Source organism: Pelmatolapia mariae, linkage group LG18 (genome assembly GCF_036321145.2).
Source record: "Pelmatolapia mariae isolate MD_Pm_ZW linkage group LG18, Pm_UMD_F_2, whole genome shotgun sequence".
NCBI classification, from domain to species: domain Eukaryota; kingdom Metazoa; phylum Chordata; class Actinopteri; order Cichliformes; family Cichlidae; genus Pelmatolapia; species Pelmatolapia mariae.
In genome coordinates this window covers 31,047,333-31,062,670 of record NC_086243.1, presented here as the reverse complement: position 1 = coordinate 31,062,670, position 15,338 = coordinate 31,047,333, and the positions used below count along the sequence as shown (strand labels likewise).

General features: G+C 41.8%; 1 protein-coding gene across 5 annotated transcripts in view; it reads left to right on the top strand.

Moving 5' to 3' along the window:
• LOC134617626 (disco-interacting protein 2 homolog C) overlaps positions 1-15,338 on the top strand; it is a 207,377-nt gene that overhangs the window by 95,006 nt on the left and 97,033 nt on the right. For all 5 annotated transcript variants that reach the window (XM_063462935.1, XM_063462933.1, XM_063462934.1 and 2 more), the window contains exon 2: positions 13,412-13,483. In XM_063462935.1, the coding sequence (XP_063319005.1) occupies positions 13,412-13,483 (72 nt within the window). The remainder of the gene's footprint in view (positions 1-13,411; positions 13,484-15,338) is intronic.

Sequence of the window (15,338 nt, the reverse complement as noted above, 5' to 3'; positions counted from 1 at the left end):
CGCTGTGAGAAGTCGACCTCTCGGGACAGCAGAGATGACCGTAAACCTTCAGTCTCTCTGTTTTTGCTCTAACTGCAGGAAATGAAGTCACTCCAGAGGATTTGTTTTGCTGGATGATGACTTCATTATTCCGGTTTTATTAAGTTTGCTTTTTCAATGGAAAGCGATTCTACAGCTGTAAAGTCCCGTTTTGTAAAATCTGGATAATCGCACACGATGATGTCCCGTTTTAGAAAATATGTAGACAGTGCCTCGGCCTCTGCCTCTATTTTCAGCGTGGGAATATTCAGATATGTTGGATATTCCAGTATTATTTTCTTTGCAACAAGCATACACCGGGGGAACCCCCCGAGCAGAAAGGAATGAGCAGAGAAGCCCTCAAAGAAGAGACAAACATCTTTGTCTTTGAAGCAGAGAGGTGGTGGTCGCTCGTATACAAGAGCAGACGAGGCCACAATTCCTGATTTTAACACTGTAGCTCTGCACTTCAGAGAATCAGCTGTCAAACAGATGTCCTGGATTTACTTTTTTATTGAGTTTTGATGGTGGCACTCCTTTTTACTTTTGAACCATGCTGGCTGCTTTTTGTGGCGGCTTATGCTAAAAAATTCTCATAAGACAGATTTCAGGGTGACATTTAAAAGACTATTATTCCTCCTAAGTGTTGGGCCACACGTGTGAATCTTTGAATCGGGTGGATTTTTTTTTTTAGTCCCATTTCCCTAAGTGTGAAAAATCAAGCACCTTGTCGGGCAGTCTGCCTTTGACAAAAACCTTTTGAAAGAAAGAGCTCACTGAATTTGAGTTTAGTGCTATAAAGGATGCCACCTTTGCAGGAATCAATCCCCACCCCCAAATCTGAAATAAATCAAATGCACTTTTCACTTTGACACAGTCGAATACGTCCAGTTTTCAAACCATACTGAACTCTGCTCTCATGTAAGAAAGGATGTGAATCATTGTTTCAGATTTTCCTGTGAAATTCAGCTCGTTCCAGTTAAAATAAAAGATATTTGAGAAAATCATTACAGTAAAAATGGAATCTTTGTTGCCCCTCCTGTTTGCTGGCAGTCGTTGTAACCCCAGGAGAAGTTACGCATCCCGAATGGTCGAAGGCTCGAGATGTGAGGAAAAACCCGGCAGCAGGAGTGTGTGTGTGTGTGTGTGTGTGTGTTTCCTCTCTTACCTCACTGTGAAGTCAGCTGACAAACAGACCAATTTGTTTATGGGGCAGCATGTTTAGGCAGGCAGTGTTGGACTGTACCAACTGAGGGTAGGGGCGGGGGGGGTGTCCATACTGTGAAATCAGGTGAAAAGCAGTTTGTTTCCTTCCAGCACTAAAAATGGAGGGTACACGGTGAAGTCATTGTCAGTTCACAGCTGTAGAGTGTGTGTGTGTGTGTGTGTGTGTGTGTGTGTGTGTGTGTGTGTGTTGACAAGAAAAGGTAGTGTCAGTAGCTGAATGTCAGCAGACACCTTCAGCCCTTTGTCTGTGCAGACGAGGTCGACCTGCTTCCTCCTTAAAACTAATAAGCCGCTTGTCTTTGAGTGTGCATGTTAATTGAATGGGTGTGTGTGTGTGCGAGAGAGTGTGTGTGTGTGCTGCCAGTGGGGAATAAGCAACCAGTGTTTCCACACACTGGTCCACAGACGAGGACGGCGGCTCGTCTGAGAGGAGCATGAAGCTCAGTTTGCTGCTGTGTCAGTTTTTTATTCCTGCTGCCCGAAATGCTCGGTGAGTAGAAGAAAGCTCTGTGTGTGTGTGTGTGTGTGTGTGTGTGTGTGTGTGTGTGTGTGCGCGCGCGTATGTGTGTGTGTGTGTGTGTGTGTAGGCTGATTTTCTTGATCTAATTATCTTAATTGGAATAAATGTCTGACTTCAGGGTGTTTGTTTTTCTCATTGGTGAATGGCAGGAGTTTGAGTTTTGTGTTTTTAATCATGTAAAACTTTAAAATGAACTTTGCTGTGATCTGAAAGTTTGCGTTTGTTTTTCAAAGACAGCAGTGACGATGTAAAGTGCCGTGTGTCTGCTCTGCAGCTTTCCTCACTGTGTGTGACTGCTGACCAGCTTGCTTCGGTGCACCTATAACGTCATACGGACTGTTGGCCCTGTTTCTGTCGCTGGTACGATAGGCTTTGCACCTGCTTCATGACAAACAAAGAGTGTAAATACTGGGCGCTGATGTAACCAAATAGAGGAGATGAACAGGTTTTTAGTCTGAAGAAGCGCTGTGACCGTATCCAGTGATCGTTACGTGATTATTGCAGTCAAAAGAATTCAAATAAGTGTTGATTTTAACTCTTTTTATTGTGTTTAGTTCTTTTTTTCTCTGGAAAATAAATAAATGTGAGTACAAGATGGTGAACTGAGCATAGATGTAGTTCACACAGGCTTCTGAGACGATCTTGTAAGCTTCAGGACCGACTATGCTGACTGATCTCAGTGCATCTACACATCAGCTGATGGCTAACCTGATCCCCTTCTGTAAGGCCAAAGGGAACGCTGTTTAAGATGGCTTAAGCCTACATTATACTCCACTGCAGACATGGACAGCTGGAGACCTGACGGCTGAGTAATCATTCCTGTTAGTTATTTCACATCAGCTTGAAGTCCATCGCCCGGGAATCATGTGTAGTTGGTGCATTGTAATGTTAATTGTCCACAATAATATACAAAGTTTACGACCCAGGTGCATCCTAGTGGAAATTATAAGCCCTGCTTTAGTCTGCAGGAAGTTTGTGTACATCTGCAAGCCCCTTCACAACCCACCTCCAACATAACCTCTGTTTAAATGCTGGATCTGACTTAAAAACAAATCTCTTTATGCTGGAAGCTGCTTTGTTTTGTGCTGCGTCTCCCTGCTACTCTCTCAGGTACAAGAACAGAAACACTGCAACCACATAATAATCTTCAGCGGACTCACGCAGAGCTGGTTGATCTGTACAGAAGTGTGCAAAAAGGCCTCACAGTGCAACGTTTTATTTGTAGTTGAGTCCTTTTAGAGAGCTGAACAGCAGGAAGAACTCTGGGTGTGCAATAATATAAAACAAATAATATGAACAAATCAATATTTTTTTTATTATCTGACTGATCAATCTTCAAACCCATTTTCTGTTCTGTTGATTTCAGTCTCTTTCAGCTGATGGTGCAGCTTAATGCACGCTGATAAAGAGCAGTGATAAACTGGTTTGTTGACAGTTGGGATTAAATACGAGATAACCAACCGTAAACCAGGGACAGCAAAGATCAGGAGAAGGGCAAACAAATGTCGCTGTTTAGTTTTCTTCTGAAAATGTTGAGAAATCTTCCACAGAACGTCTCTGAGACACATTCAGGATGTTTTTAAGGTAAATAAAAACCTCCTGTTCTCACAGACTTTGTTACTAACAGTGTTTTTATGGGGGCGACTTCTGTGAGCACTTTGCCGATGGCCTGCTGTTGTTGCTGCTCCTCTCTCCTTAATGACATCACAGCTTTGCACTCTGAGTGTTTTACTGCACATGAAGCTGAAACACTATTTGGTCTCAGGGCCTTTGACCATTTTAATCCAGAACAGAGAGATGTGTCAACAAGTCAGATACACATGTGATCATCATTTATGCAACTATAAGACTGGAGACAGTATCTGAGGTTCTCAGGCCTAAAAAACGTTTTTCCTCTCTGTTTTTCAGTTTGCAGTACCTTCTGATATTAATTGTTTAGCTGCAAAGGTGCTATTGAAATAAAGCTTACCCCACATTAGTAAGCTTTTTATATGATAGTGGCAGTCACAGAGCAGAAACTGAGCCATTAAATACACCTAGAGTTGCAGTAGTACTGAGTTAGTACAGTATAGAATCAGAGCTTAGGGAAGGTGAAAGCACCGTCGGTGAATTCCCGGGACAGCTCGTCATCTCTGTGGCAAAAAGTTTAGAAATTTGGCACACTCACTGTGGACATTCCCCAGATTCTTGGCTCCGAGTTTCAGGTCTATGCCTTGAGTGCAATACAACCACCAAATCAGATTCCTTGGATGCCTCTGACATCTTTATCTGCATCAGCATCTGACATATTAGATTTTCCACCATAATGAATTTAATAGAAACATTTTCCTTTTTGCAGGTTACAGTTTTTATTTTTGCAATGATACACAACCTGGCACAAATCGTCTTCTGGCTGAAACTCACAAAATGTATCAAATGAACTTGAGATTTGTTTAAAATCTTTGATGTAATTTTTGCCGCCGATTCCGACTGACTGCTATAAAGAAACAGCAAGTTGTCTTATAATAGTCGTCTTATTAGCAACAGCACCGACGGTCTAATTAACTTTGTATTTGTTAGACGCTTCAGCCCGAGTGAACACCATCTGTACTCGATGAAGGCACGTGTTCCAGACACATTCATTTCCTTTCTCGTTTCATGCGGTCGAACATAAACTATAACGGGACTTTCCACCCAGTCCTCCTTATTGTGCGTGTAATGGTTTTGCTGGCACTAGAGTAAGTTTAGCTCTGTTTTTCCACAAGCACGCAGGACGACCATCAATCATTTTAAACTGCGTCCACTGATTGAAATCCAGCATACATGTATTTATAATTGGCATGTGCCACGAGGAAGCACGGTTACACGCTCCTCTCTCCAGTTTTATGACGGCCAGAGGAGGAATTTTGTTAATGTAGCACCTTCGTCAAGTTGCGCCACGTGTGCTTCGTCTCCCCCTCAGACTGAAGGAGGTGTTGTGTCTGTGCTTACAGGTTTTGCTGTCGAATCTCTGTTTATTAGGGAAGGAAAACGAACTCTTTTAAACATCAAGAGGCACAAACGGGCCAAAAAACTCCCACAGAGCCACTGTAAAGGGAAGATGTCATAACTGTAAAATGTAGCAAGTCAAAGAATCATAGAGGAGCAGCCTGACACCAGCGAGACTTTCAGGTTGAAGGAGATGGTTTTCTCAACACCGTACAGTTTTTTGTTTTCTCAGCTGACAAAACTGAAGTTTAAAACCATGTTAAGTTTTAATAGTTACCGACACACAGGCTCAAAGTGTTTGTGATTATACCTGTGTGGAGGTGAGCACTGAATCAGCATGTTGTTACTGTAAACACCTGCTGAATCTTTCTGTGTGTGTGTGTGTCCTGCCTTCATCCCTGGAGGAGTCCTTGGGCGTTTCCTCCAACTGTTGTTAATGAGTGTTTGTGTGGATTTTCTCTGTGTTTAACTTCCCCCTTCCATCATCAGTCATAACCATTTGCAGCGTTTCATAAAAAATAAAAACAACTTTCAAAAGCAGAGACAGATAAAAATGCCCCAATTTAATTATAAAACATTTATTAGTTTTGATTGTTTTTGCTCCACCAGGTCAGTCTTTGGTCCTTTCTTTGAAGGAAGTTAATCGAAGTTGATGTTATGACACTTTGCCCTCTATAAGCTGAAGTTTTGCAATGTTAACAGAACAGATTCGGACTAAGCGGCCGTGAGTTCAGTTCACTGAAACCTGCATCTCTAAAAGAGTGCACCAGTATAAATGATGCTGGTGCTCTTCACCCAACAAGCTTTTTTATTTGTGTTCTTGCAGAGATCCAAACATTGATGTTATCTTTATGCATCGATTGTTTTCATTTTGCTTTTACTACAACTGCTGCTGTCAGGCTTGTTTTGACACACACACACAGACGGTTAGCTTTTCCTTGAACATGTGGAAATAATCTGGCTTCAGATAATATTACCTCTTGTGATGTCACTGAAAACGACAAACATGAATTTCATCAGAGGAGCATTGGGAGGATGTTTCCACAGTTGTTGGATGGATCGCACTGACGTTTGACTCTCCCGGGATGACTTTGATGACTCTGACTTAACCTCTGCAGCACCGTTGTGATAAAATGTTTCCAAAATATGTAATTTGTGACCGAATGACACTTCCGGCAGCTGAGTGGGCCACTTCCTGTTGGCTCTTCTAGAATATTTGATTGGCGATTCATTTTGCAGCGTTTGTGATGATCAGAAAGCTTTTTGAATCAATCAGCATCACGTGGATGTTGAACTAAACACATTTTTCTACCAAAGTTACCCAAAACTTGTGTCGCCTTTTCCTGGGAGTTGTTCTTCACTACTGATTGGCTAAAGCAAGGTTTTGAATGAGGCGAGTAAGTTTTTAGTCTTGTGGGTTTTATCATTTTCCATGAAAGTTCCTGCTTTCTTTTTGTTCTATGCATTTGTGCTTGTGCTCTGAAACTCTTCTTTCTGTTTGAGAGAATCATTGAGAAAGAGAACAAAAAGCTTTTTTTATTAGTCCAGAGTGGTCACATGACAGAATTGTTTCTCTATCCTTCCTTTTTATTTCCTCGTTCACTTCATGCTGTTCTACTCTACACTAAATATTCCTTCTTATGCTTTTAGTTTATCTCCTTCCTCTCACGCGTGTGTTATCTGTAGCGTTGCAGTGTGGAAACAATAAAATCAACCTTTTTAGGTGCTGGATAGATACCACACACACACACACACACACACACAAACACACACACACAAACACACTCAGTCTTCCTCTCTTCCCGTTTCTATTTTGTCAGTGTCATTATTTGCCTGCTCTCTCGCTCTCGTGTTTTTTTTCCTGGTCTCTGTTTTTCTTCCATGTTTCCGTCTCTTCTATATCGGCCTCTTCTTTTGTCATGAGTGTTTGCTACTAGCGCTCCTGTCCCTTGGCTCGGTGTCTCTCTCTCGCTCTCTCTCTCTCACACTGTATATGGTCATGGAGGCTCAGCTGGCTGTTTCTGCACAGACTGACTTGCAGCACTCATCCTTTCACCACAGGAAGGTGATTCAGCAGATCAAAGTTGTTCTCTGAGGCTGCGATTGAACGCGGAGCACGTTTGACTTTTGCTTTGCGTGAGCAAAAGTGTTTTTGACGTAAACGTGATAGTTTTGCGCCTCATTCTCGAACTGTGGACAGTTAAATTCTGCTGTAGCAGATCAGCTTTTATAGCTTCTTCTTGTCCACCAGATACTGAACTTAACTGCAGTAATTTGCAGCTAAATCTGTAGGTCCATGTAAGCCGAAATTCGGTGCAGCAGTGGTGGATGATGGTGTCGGGCAGTCTTTCGAGGTGTGGGTTTGAGTTGAGGTCAGAGCTCTGTGGGAGTTAATGTCTTTATGGAGCTGACTTTCTTCTGCAGGACGATTGTTGTGTGGAAACAGGAAAGGGCCAAACACAAACTGTTGAAACAAAGCTGCAAGAACACATTGTCTGAAATATAACTGCACGCTGTAGCTTTAAGATTTCCTTCAACTGGAACTGAAAGACCACCTCAGAGTGAAACTGTCCAGAGTCCTGTGTTTAAAGAAGTCACGGCAAACTCCGCGGTGAGCGCGAGGTCTGTGTCAGACTCTATCACACACATTTTTACATGTAGTGTAACGTGCTAGCCCATCAGTTGCTATGGTGACTTCCGTGGCGCCCACACTGTCCTGCAAGTGCGCGAAGGAGTGATTTATACATCGACCACTCAAGGTGCTTGACATCAAGGTCGGGGTTAAGAGCGTGCCAGTCTGATGTCTAGCGGGGAGTCGAGGAGGGCGCTTCCTGCAGTATGTAAATATCTGAGTGTCAATAATTCATAGGCAGCTTATAGTGAGGTTTTACGGCTGTCATCATGCTGCTCCATGCATATTTCAAAACACTGAAGCGCTCAGAGACAAACACAGGACTGTAGCTGGATTTGTGCCTCGCATGGGGCTGAAACATTGGAAACAAAAGGCCTGCAGCGTGGTCCAACAGTGCTTTCTACCACAGCCTGGTGATAAGGGTGACAACTGTGTAAACAGTACACATTTATGATTAAAGGACTAGATGCAAATTAAGTGATACCAGGTGCTCGTAGCTGTGTCCTTTAATTGGTTTAGTTTTCCTCTGTTAGCTTTGCTCTGGCTGGACTGGAGGGTAGAGAAGCAAACTTGTGGTAGAAAAGTTTGATTCCCAGACTTTCATTTTCCCTTAGATGATTCTGGGCCATGGGTGCTGTTTGGCAAGAAGTAGCATTAATAATAATAACAGTAATAATGCTAGTATAAATGCTAAATCAATGTGCAGATCCAGACTGACCATGCACAGAAGCTGTTGCTGTGTTTATGTCTATTTGGCCTTTGTTTAGTTCATACAGCCAGTTTTTAAAACGGTTACCATGTAAAATCATTTTAATTTCATTGATGAGTCGTGATCATGTCTGTGCTAACTGTTCAATGTGCTGCTCATGCTGAGCCGTCCCTAGTCCTCTGCTCTTGGTGCATTTGTGCTTTAGGCGTCTTGAATGTGTAAAGAAGCTGCAGACTGAAGTACTCGCCCTGCAACATGACTCTGTGCTTTCTGCTTGGAGGTAGAGCTCCTTGTGGTCATAACCATTTCCAAAGATGTGATCTGCAAATCTGTGGAGGTTTCTTTTTCAGATATGGTTTTGGTTTCCAGAGCTCTTCTTCTGTTTTTCATTTTTCACATCATCATTAAAGAAAAGCAATAAATCAGCAAATTCATAAAATCCAGATTGTCTTTTTTGATTGTTTATTGTTTTTGTTTTTAATGAACTGAAGGATTGGTTGCTTCTTTCTCGTCTGTGTTTAGTCTTTTAGATTTTTGACTCACTCGAGCTAAATGTGAAGCTCTTTGTGTCTGTTTGTGTGTGGAGAAAGTTTAAGCTCTCGGGGCTTACACCGCCTCATTCTGACCTGTGAAAACATCACCCTAAATCCATTTTGTTCTAACTGAAATAGACAGACAGTGAGACGGAGGGAAGAAGTTACAGAATAGCAGAGCCTGAGTCATCCTTCCTTCCCCTGTGCCTATTTAAAGATCCTCATCCCTCCATCCTCATCATCTGCTTCTTTATTCCTCACCCCAGTCTGAGAAAGGAGGAGGGCCTCTCATTCTCGTTTGATCTTATTTTGGACGTTTCTGTTTCAGTTTGTCATACGAGTATAATTCTCATCAAGTCAAACGCCTCAGATCGAGGGAGAGGCTACAAATAATCCTCCAGCTTAGATGAACTTAATTGGAAGAGAAAAGGTGGCAAAATATCAACTTATTAACCAAAACTGTAGTAAACACAGTTTGAGTGAGTGCTTTGACCTTTGACCTGCTCTGTATACTGTACTTGCATGCACAGGTTTCCTGCACGAGCACCAGCTTGCTGAAAAATAACTTTAATCCACACAAAATCAGTAACATAGTTTCAGAGTAATAGGATACTTGACTCTAAATTCAGTGTGTTTTGGTGCTAAACAGCACCAACTGCTGGTTGAGGATGAACATAGTTTCTTGTGTTTTATGGTGTTTTATAGACTTCATGACAAAAACTTATCTCATTATTACTACCTGTCCTTTTTAATCCTTGGTGTCTCATCTTTTTCATTTCTTACCTACTTTAAAAAAGCTCAGAGAGGTGAAAAAATTCTGTATTTCACCAGAAAAGTGAGTCACAGCAGCCGTTATAACTCTGTGAAAACATTTTATTGTATTGTTGTAATCAAAAGAATCACATTCAGTTTCTTTCACAGGCACATTTTAGTGTCTCAGCTGTGTTCATAAGCAAAAGTAAGTGTTTTATTATGAGGCTTATGACTGGTTTTTATGTGTGTATGGTTTGTATCTATTTTATTTAATATATTCCTACTTGTTATTCATCACTGGGCTTGGTTTCAAATCCAACTTTGTCTTCACAGATCATTTTGCTAATGTTGTGTCAACAGGGCAACTTTTTACAATTCAGGCTTTCCTCCGTTTTGTCCCCACACACACTGCTCCACATCAAGCAAAAACATGTTTTTGAGGTGTTTTGTTATACGTTTAGGAAAAAGCGTGAGTATTCCAACCCGTCACTTCCCTCTTGACTAAAACGGCGCTGGCAGCAATGGCAGCCCCTTCCTGGGAATGATCCTAAAAGCCTGGCACGTCTTTCTTATTTTCTGCGTGTAAACCTGCAGTAACATGGAAAGTTGTATGAATGCACTGTTTATACAAAACCTGATTGCGTTAGACAGCATTTATCTTGCGGTAGTTTAATATACAGCCACAGTGTGTTTGACTCTGTGCCTGACAGAGTGACTGACAGGCTGATGGACCGCCTGTCCGACTGGGTGGATGATTTTTAACGCAGAGCTGACTGACATGTTCATTTCACTCGGTCTCCGCTTTGCTGATAAAACTCCAATTAAATGAAGAACATGCTAACTGAGTGTTTGTGTGTCACCTCCTCAACAAGTCAATATCTAAAAGACAAGGTCAGACCTCCTCTGTTTACCCACGTGTCTTCACCTCCCTCGGTGTATTTTCCAGTTTCTCTCTCAGCAGGGTAGTTGGATCCCCTGCCAGAGATGATAATTATTGCCATGTGCCTTCATGCTACTGAAATCTCTCACACACACACATACATTGTGCTGACGTCATCACAGATGACGTCTGTGCCCACAGCCGGTTTCTTGATCCCAGCCAGTTACTCACATGTTTGTGTGTTTAAGAAGGATTTGTCAAGTCAGCCACGCAAACCGCTTTTTCCGTGTTCGACAAATCCTCTGCAGGTTTAGCGTCACTCAGGTCTGCTTCATGCGTCGCTCGCTGCTTGGGAAGCACACTCACCCAATTTTTAAAAAAATATTTATTTTTACTCAGACATCCTCCAGGCAGAGAAATCCTGAAATTGCTCCGCAGCTCATCAGTCGGCAGCTACAGTCGTCACAGAAATTCAGAATATGTAAATAGCGGCGCATTTAGTCTGCACGAAGAATGTTTGGTATTTTTAGAGTTCTGCGTTTAAAGCAGGGACTGTGACTTTTCTACTCTGATTGGTTTAAAAGAGCGGATGTTCATACTAAACACAGTCAAAAAGAGTGAGAATCTCAGCTTCACACTGCTTTAAACAGCCTGTTTCAGTTTTTTCTCCTCGGTGCACCCGTGGCTCAGAAAGTATGGGGGGGTCATCCAGTCCCACCATGACATCCACTCACTGATGTGAGAGTGTGTGCGTGATAGAACCACTGGCTCTGCATCATATCACTGTGAGCAGATGTGTTGATGTGATGTGAGCACAGAAGCCCCACCCACCCGCTGTTCAAACCTTCTGCTTGTGAGTGTTAGCCAATCAGGGGTTCACCAGGGCCCAGTATCGGACAGATGCGGATTATTTTGGACTGTGATTCTCATACAGCTGCTGTAGTGGAGCCCAAATGTAACAAAATATGGAGATGGGTGTAATTATTTTTTTTATCCTGCCTTAGAAAACATGTGTTCTGTGACCTGCTTTCTAAAACCAAGAAGCACATTGAACATGAGCATTTAATTAACAAAAACCCACACACTGTAAGAAGTGTGTAACATCACCAAGACAAACTTGCTTGTCAAACACTGCTCTGATGGTCCTTTTTTATATCCCACAAAATGTACAAACGGTACGCGCACAAGTTTGTTGTGGAAGTTCATCCTGAATCTATTCTCCAGCCCTTCCGGCCCTCTCCGTCCTCTTTGCTCCGAACATGTTGAATCCAAATGTCCCTGCAACTGCACACACAGACCTAACTGGAAAATTCCTCTGAAGTCTGCAAGCACCAAAACTGTCTGGGCCTACAATTCATCAAGTCACGTGGACTCTGCAGACTTTTAGAGAGCCTGTTTGTCATGCATAAAGCAAATATTTTAATTAGACGTTTGCATCCCGTAGAAACATTTTATCATATTTAAGTTGATTCACCTCAGGCAAACACATGCATTTTTCATCCACTTGCTATTTTGCTTGTATAACATGGCTTCTTGCAGACTAGTGGAAAGAAAATCTCCAAAAATACACATTTAGGTTTTATTTCACTGCATTTTGTTGCTTGTTTCTGCACGTTTGATAGATACTGCTTCATTTTCAATATTGAACATAATATTTCAGAAAACTAACAAGACAAAAAAATCGTTTTTCTTATAAAAATTATCAACTAGCAAGCTTCCCGGTGAGATCTGTGAAAGTATGTTTTTGTAATGACTCTTATTGTTTTCTTTGGTGGACCTTTATAACTCAAACTATCTTTCCATATTGGTATCCGAAAGTTTTTACAAAGGAGTTTGATTCAGAACCTGATTTATAAAGTATTTTATCCCAAACAGCGCCATGGAAACTGACTCTTTCTGGCTGTTGACATAGTTTCTTGTGTATAGGGTAAAACCGTTTGATTCTAATATGTCAGCTAAATGAAATCTTCTGGAAATTTTGTAAATTAGCACATATTCAGTGCATATTTAAAACTGACGCTTAAGAAAATGGAAACAAGTAACAAAAACAATATAAAGAACGTCATAGTTTTGTCATTGTCATTGTCAACAACGTCATTGTTTCTCCCTCAGTCACTACCATTCAGCATTTCATAAACTACAAAACCTCCTCAGACTCTCCAGCTTTCATACTGTAACTTTATTTGAAATAGAGTAGAATTAGAAATAGAATAAAGATTATATGGTATTTACTGTTTATCAGTATATATAATATATTTACCTCTATATAAATATTAATATAAATGCGTATTGTAATCTGGGGCCCGTGTTGGTTCTTAAAACTCTAATTCCCATAATCCTTCACTCTGTGGCTTTCTGCCTTTCTCTGAGGTTGTTACTGTTGTTTTTTCCAGATACATTTACTTGGAGTATAATTTGGGGTGGGGTCACACTCATTTGGTCTGTGTGTGTTTACACTCAGCAGTCGCATATTTACTTTGCAGTGATTCACCCCCAAATTTTCTGGCTCTCTCTTCATAACTTTCTTTTGAAATGCAGCAACCCCTCCCCTCCTGGTGATCTGACAGTCCCCAGAGGTTAAAACCCAATGCCGGGAATCATTTATAAAAGCGCTATTGGATTCAGATGTGCTTTGTGCTGCGTGGAAAACTGCTGATGGTACCGTAGCGAGGTTTGATTTATCACTCAGGGAGATCGGTCAGCAAGCTTTGAGGTGGTTTGTCGCACTATGAAAGGTGAATCAGCTGGACCTGCAATGCTTTGAGTTCCTCATTTATGCACATTCACATTCATTCAAACTGAACCATCTGGTCTTGGTTGAGTGAAAAGCGTAAGCAAGCAATAAGCATACCGTAATCTCTCTAAATGCTTTAGTATCTTAAATTGTTTTGCTTTTTCAGGGGAAATATATTCAGTTCATTGCAGTCTTATTGTTAATTTTTCATTGGTTTTTTAAATTACACTTGTAGGAGCTGGAACAGTGAACATTTATCTAATAAACATAAAAACCTGCATGCCCAGTGCAGCTTTAATGATCTCTGAATCTTGAAGTAAAGTTTAGAAAACATTGATCATCCATGTTTTACTTAACACTGACTTTGGCTCTCTCACTGGGTATTGCTGTATGAGAATAAGGAAAGTTAAATTTGCTCTGTGTTTCTCTCTATGGCAGGTGACATCACACAGAAGGGCTATGAGAAGAAGCGATCCAAGCTGATTGGAGCCTACTTACCTCAAGCACCAGGTAAAACAGGCTGTTCTTTAAAGCTTCATCCAGCCCTTTTAACTGAACTGCTCACTCACACCTCCCTATGTGCTGTTCTAAACTATAGTAGCTTTGCATGATTCACAGTTCAAAATAATCCTTATTTATTAGTCCAGCTGTTCTGATTGGCTGCCCCTCATAAACAGAATATTTGAATAGCTAGTGGGCGGGGCTTCTGTGCTCACAGCCAGAGCTTTGTCTGAGATGATGATAGCTGGTATCGTTCAGAGGCAAGAGGAGAAAAACTTGTCTGAAACTGAGTGTTTAGATTAATCTTGAGCCTAATCTTCAAGGATTACTTGTACGTACACTGACCTCATTATTTGATACCCCGACCCTGTTGTTCTCTCTCCCAGTCTCACACAAATACAGCAGTATAAAAGAGAGGGCGATAAAAGACGCAATTTAATGATATATAAACATTTGGGGAGTGAAAAGAGACGAGTGGAGAAGAAATACAACCATCAGCAGCATAACTAAAGGATGGTCCAAGGTCACCAGCCCTCACTGTAAGCTTTATTAAAAAGGAAAGTTTGGAGTCTAATCCTAAAACTAGAGAGGGTGTCTGTCTCCCGAATCCAAACTAGGAGCTGGTTTTGCAGGAGGGGGGTGCCCGATAGCTGAAGGCTCAGCCTCTCATTAATAACAGCTCCCAGTAATAGCTTTTGTAGAGCCAGTGTGTCTGCTGGTCTCCAGTGACACTTCAGTCTCTTAAAATGTTGTGCATGTCTGAGAGTGTCCGGGTCTTCCCATTTGATCAGTGTGGATGAGGGCTGACCTTCCAATAAAGCAGTGACAGCTTTTCAACAATGGATCCATCGTTGTGGGTTCTTTTGATTCTGTCCTTTCAGACTGCACTCAGGGGAGTGAAGCGCACACATCTCAGCTACTCTGTGTGCGTGTACATGTTTAGGCATCTTTGTGAGGACACATAATTGTCATGCTACTATACTTGTGGAGACCAACAGTCACTTATGGGGACAAAATGCCCGTTCCCACGAGTTTGAGGCTCAGAATGTGGTTTTAGTGTCAGGGTTACAGTTAGGCTATGGTTTAGGCCGAGGGTTAGGATTATTGATGGTTAGGGTAAGCGGCATGTCCATGAGATGTCCTCACTAAGATATGAAAACGAGTGTGTGTGTGTGTGCATCATGAAACCTTCTTTTTGTCTTTGGCTGAATACAGCACTTTTTTTCTCCTTGTCGATGTTTAACAGGACACACAGTGAATCCCATTTTTGGCAGCTTTGTTATCACAGAGATTTTCACAAGTAAGGCAGAGCTGATCGTGCCTTTGTTTTGTTGAAGGTCCTTGTCAGAAGATACACATTTAACTTTATGTCAGTGTTTCGTCTAACAGACTGATAATAGCGGTTTGCTTTCTTTTGAAAGAAGTCAGACTGACTGTGAAGGATGGGACTGAAGTGAAAACCAGCAGACACACTGGCTCTGCCAAAGCTATAACTAGTAGATACTGGTGTGTGTGTGTGTGTGTGCGTGTGTGTGAGGGAGAGAGAGCAAGCATATGTACTCATAGGCAAGGGAGAATGTCAGGAAGTGCATTATGGGATGGAATGAGGGGTGTGGGATGGAGAGAATGTGTGGTATTCACATCCAGACCCAGCGGGGGGTCGTCCCCAGTTCTCTGTGGGGGGGCAGATGACACACACTCCTCCTTGTGTTGCTTGGCCGCAAACACATTCACGTTTAAACAACTGCTAAGAACATTTCACCAACTAACACTGATTTCCTGGAGCCTTACCTGAACTGTAACTACAGTATCTACCCACCTAACCTTAACTCTAACCCTAACCTAATGACAAACCAGGTCGGCA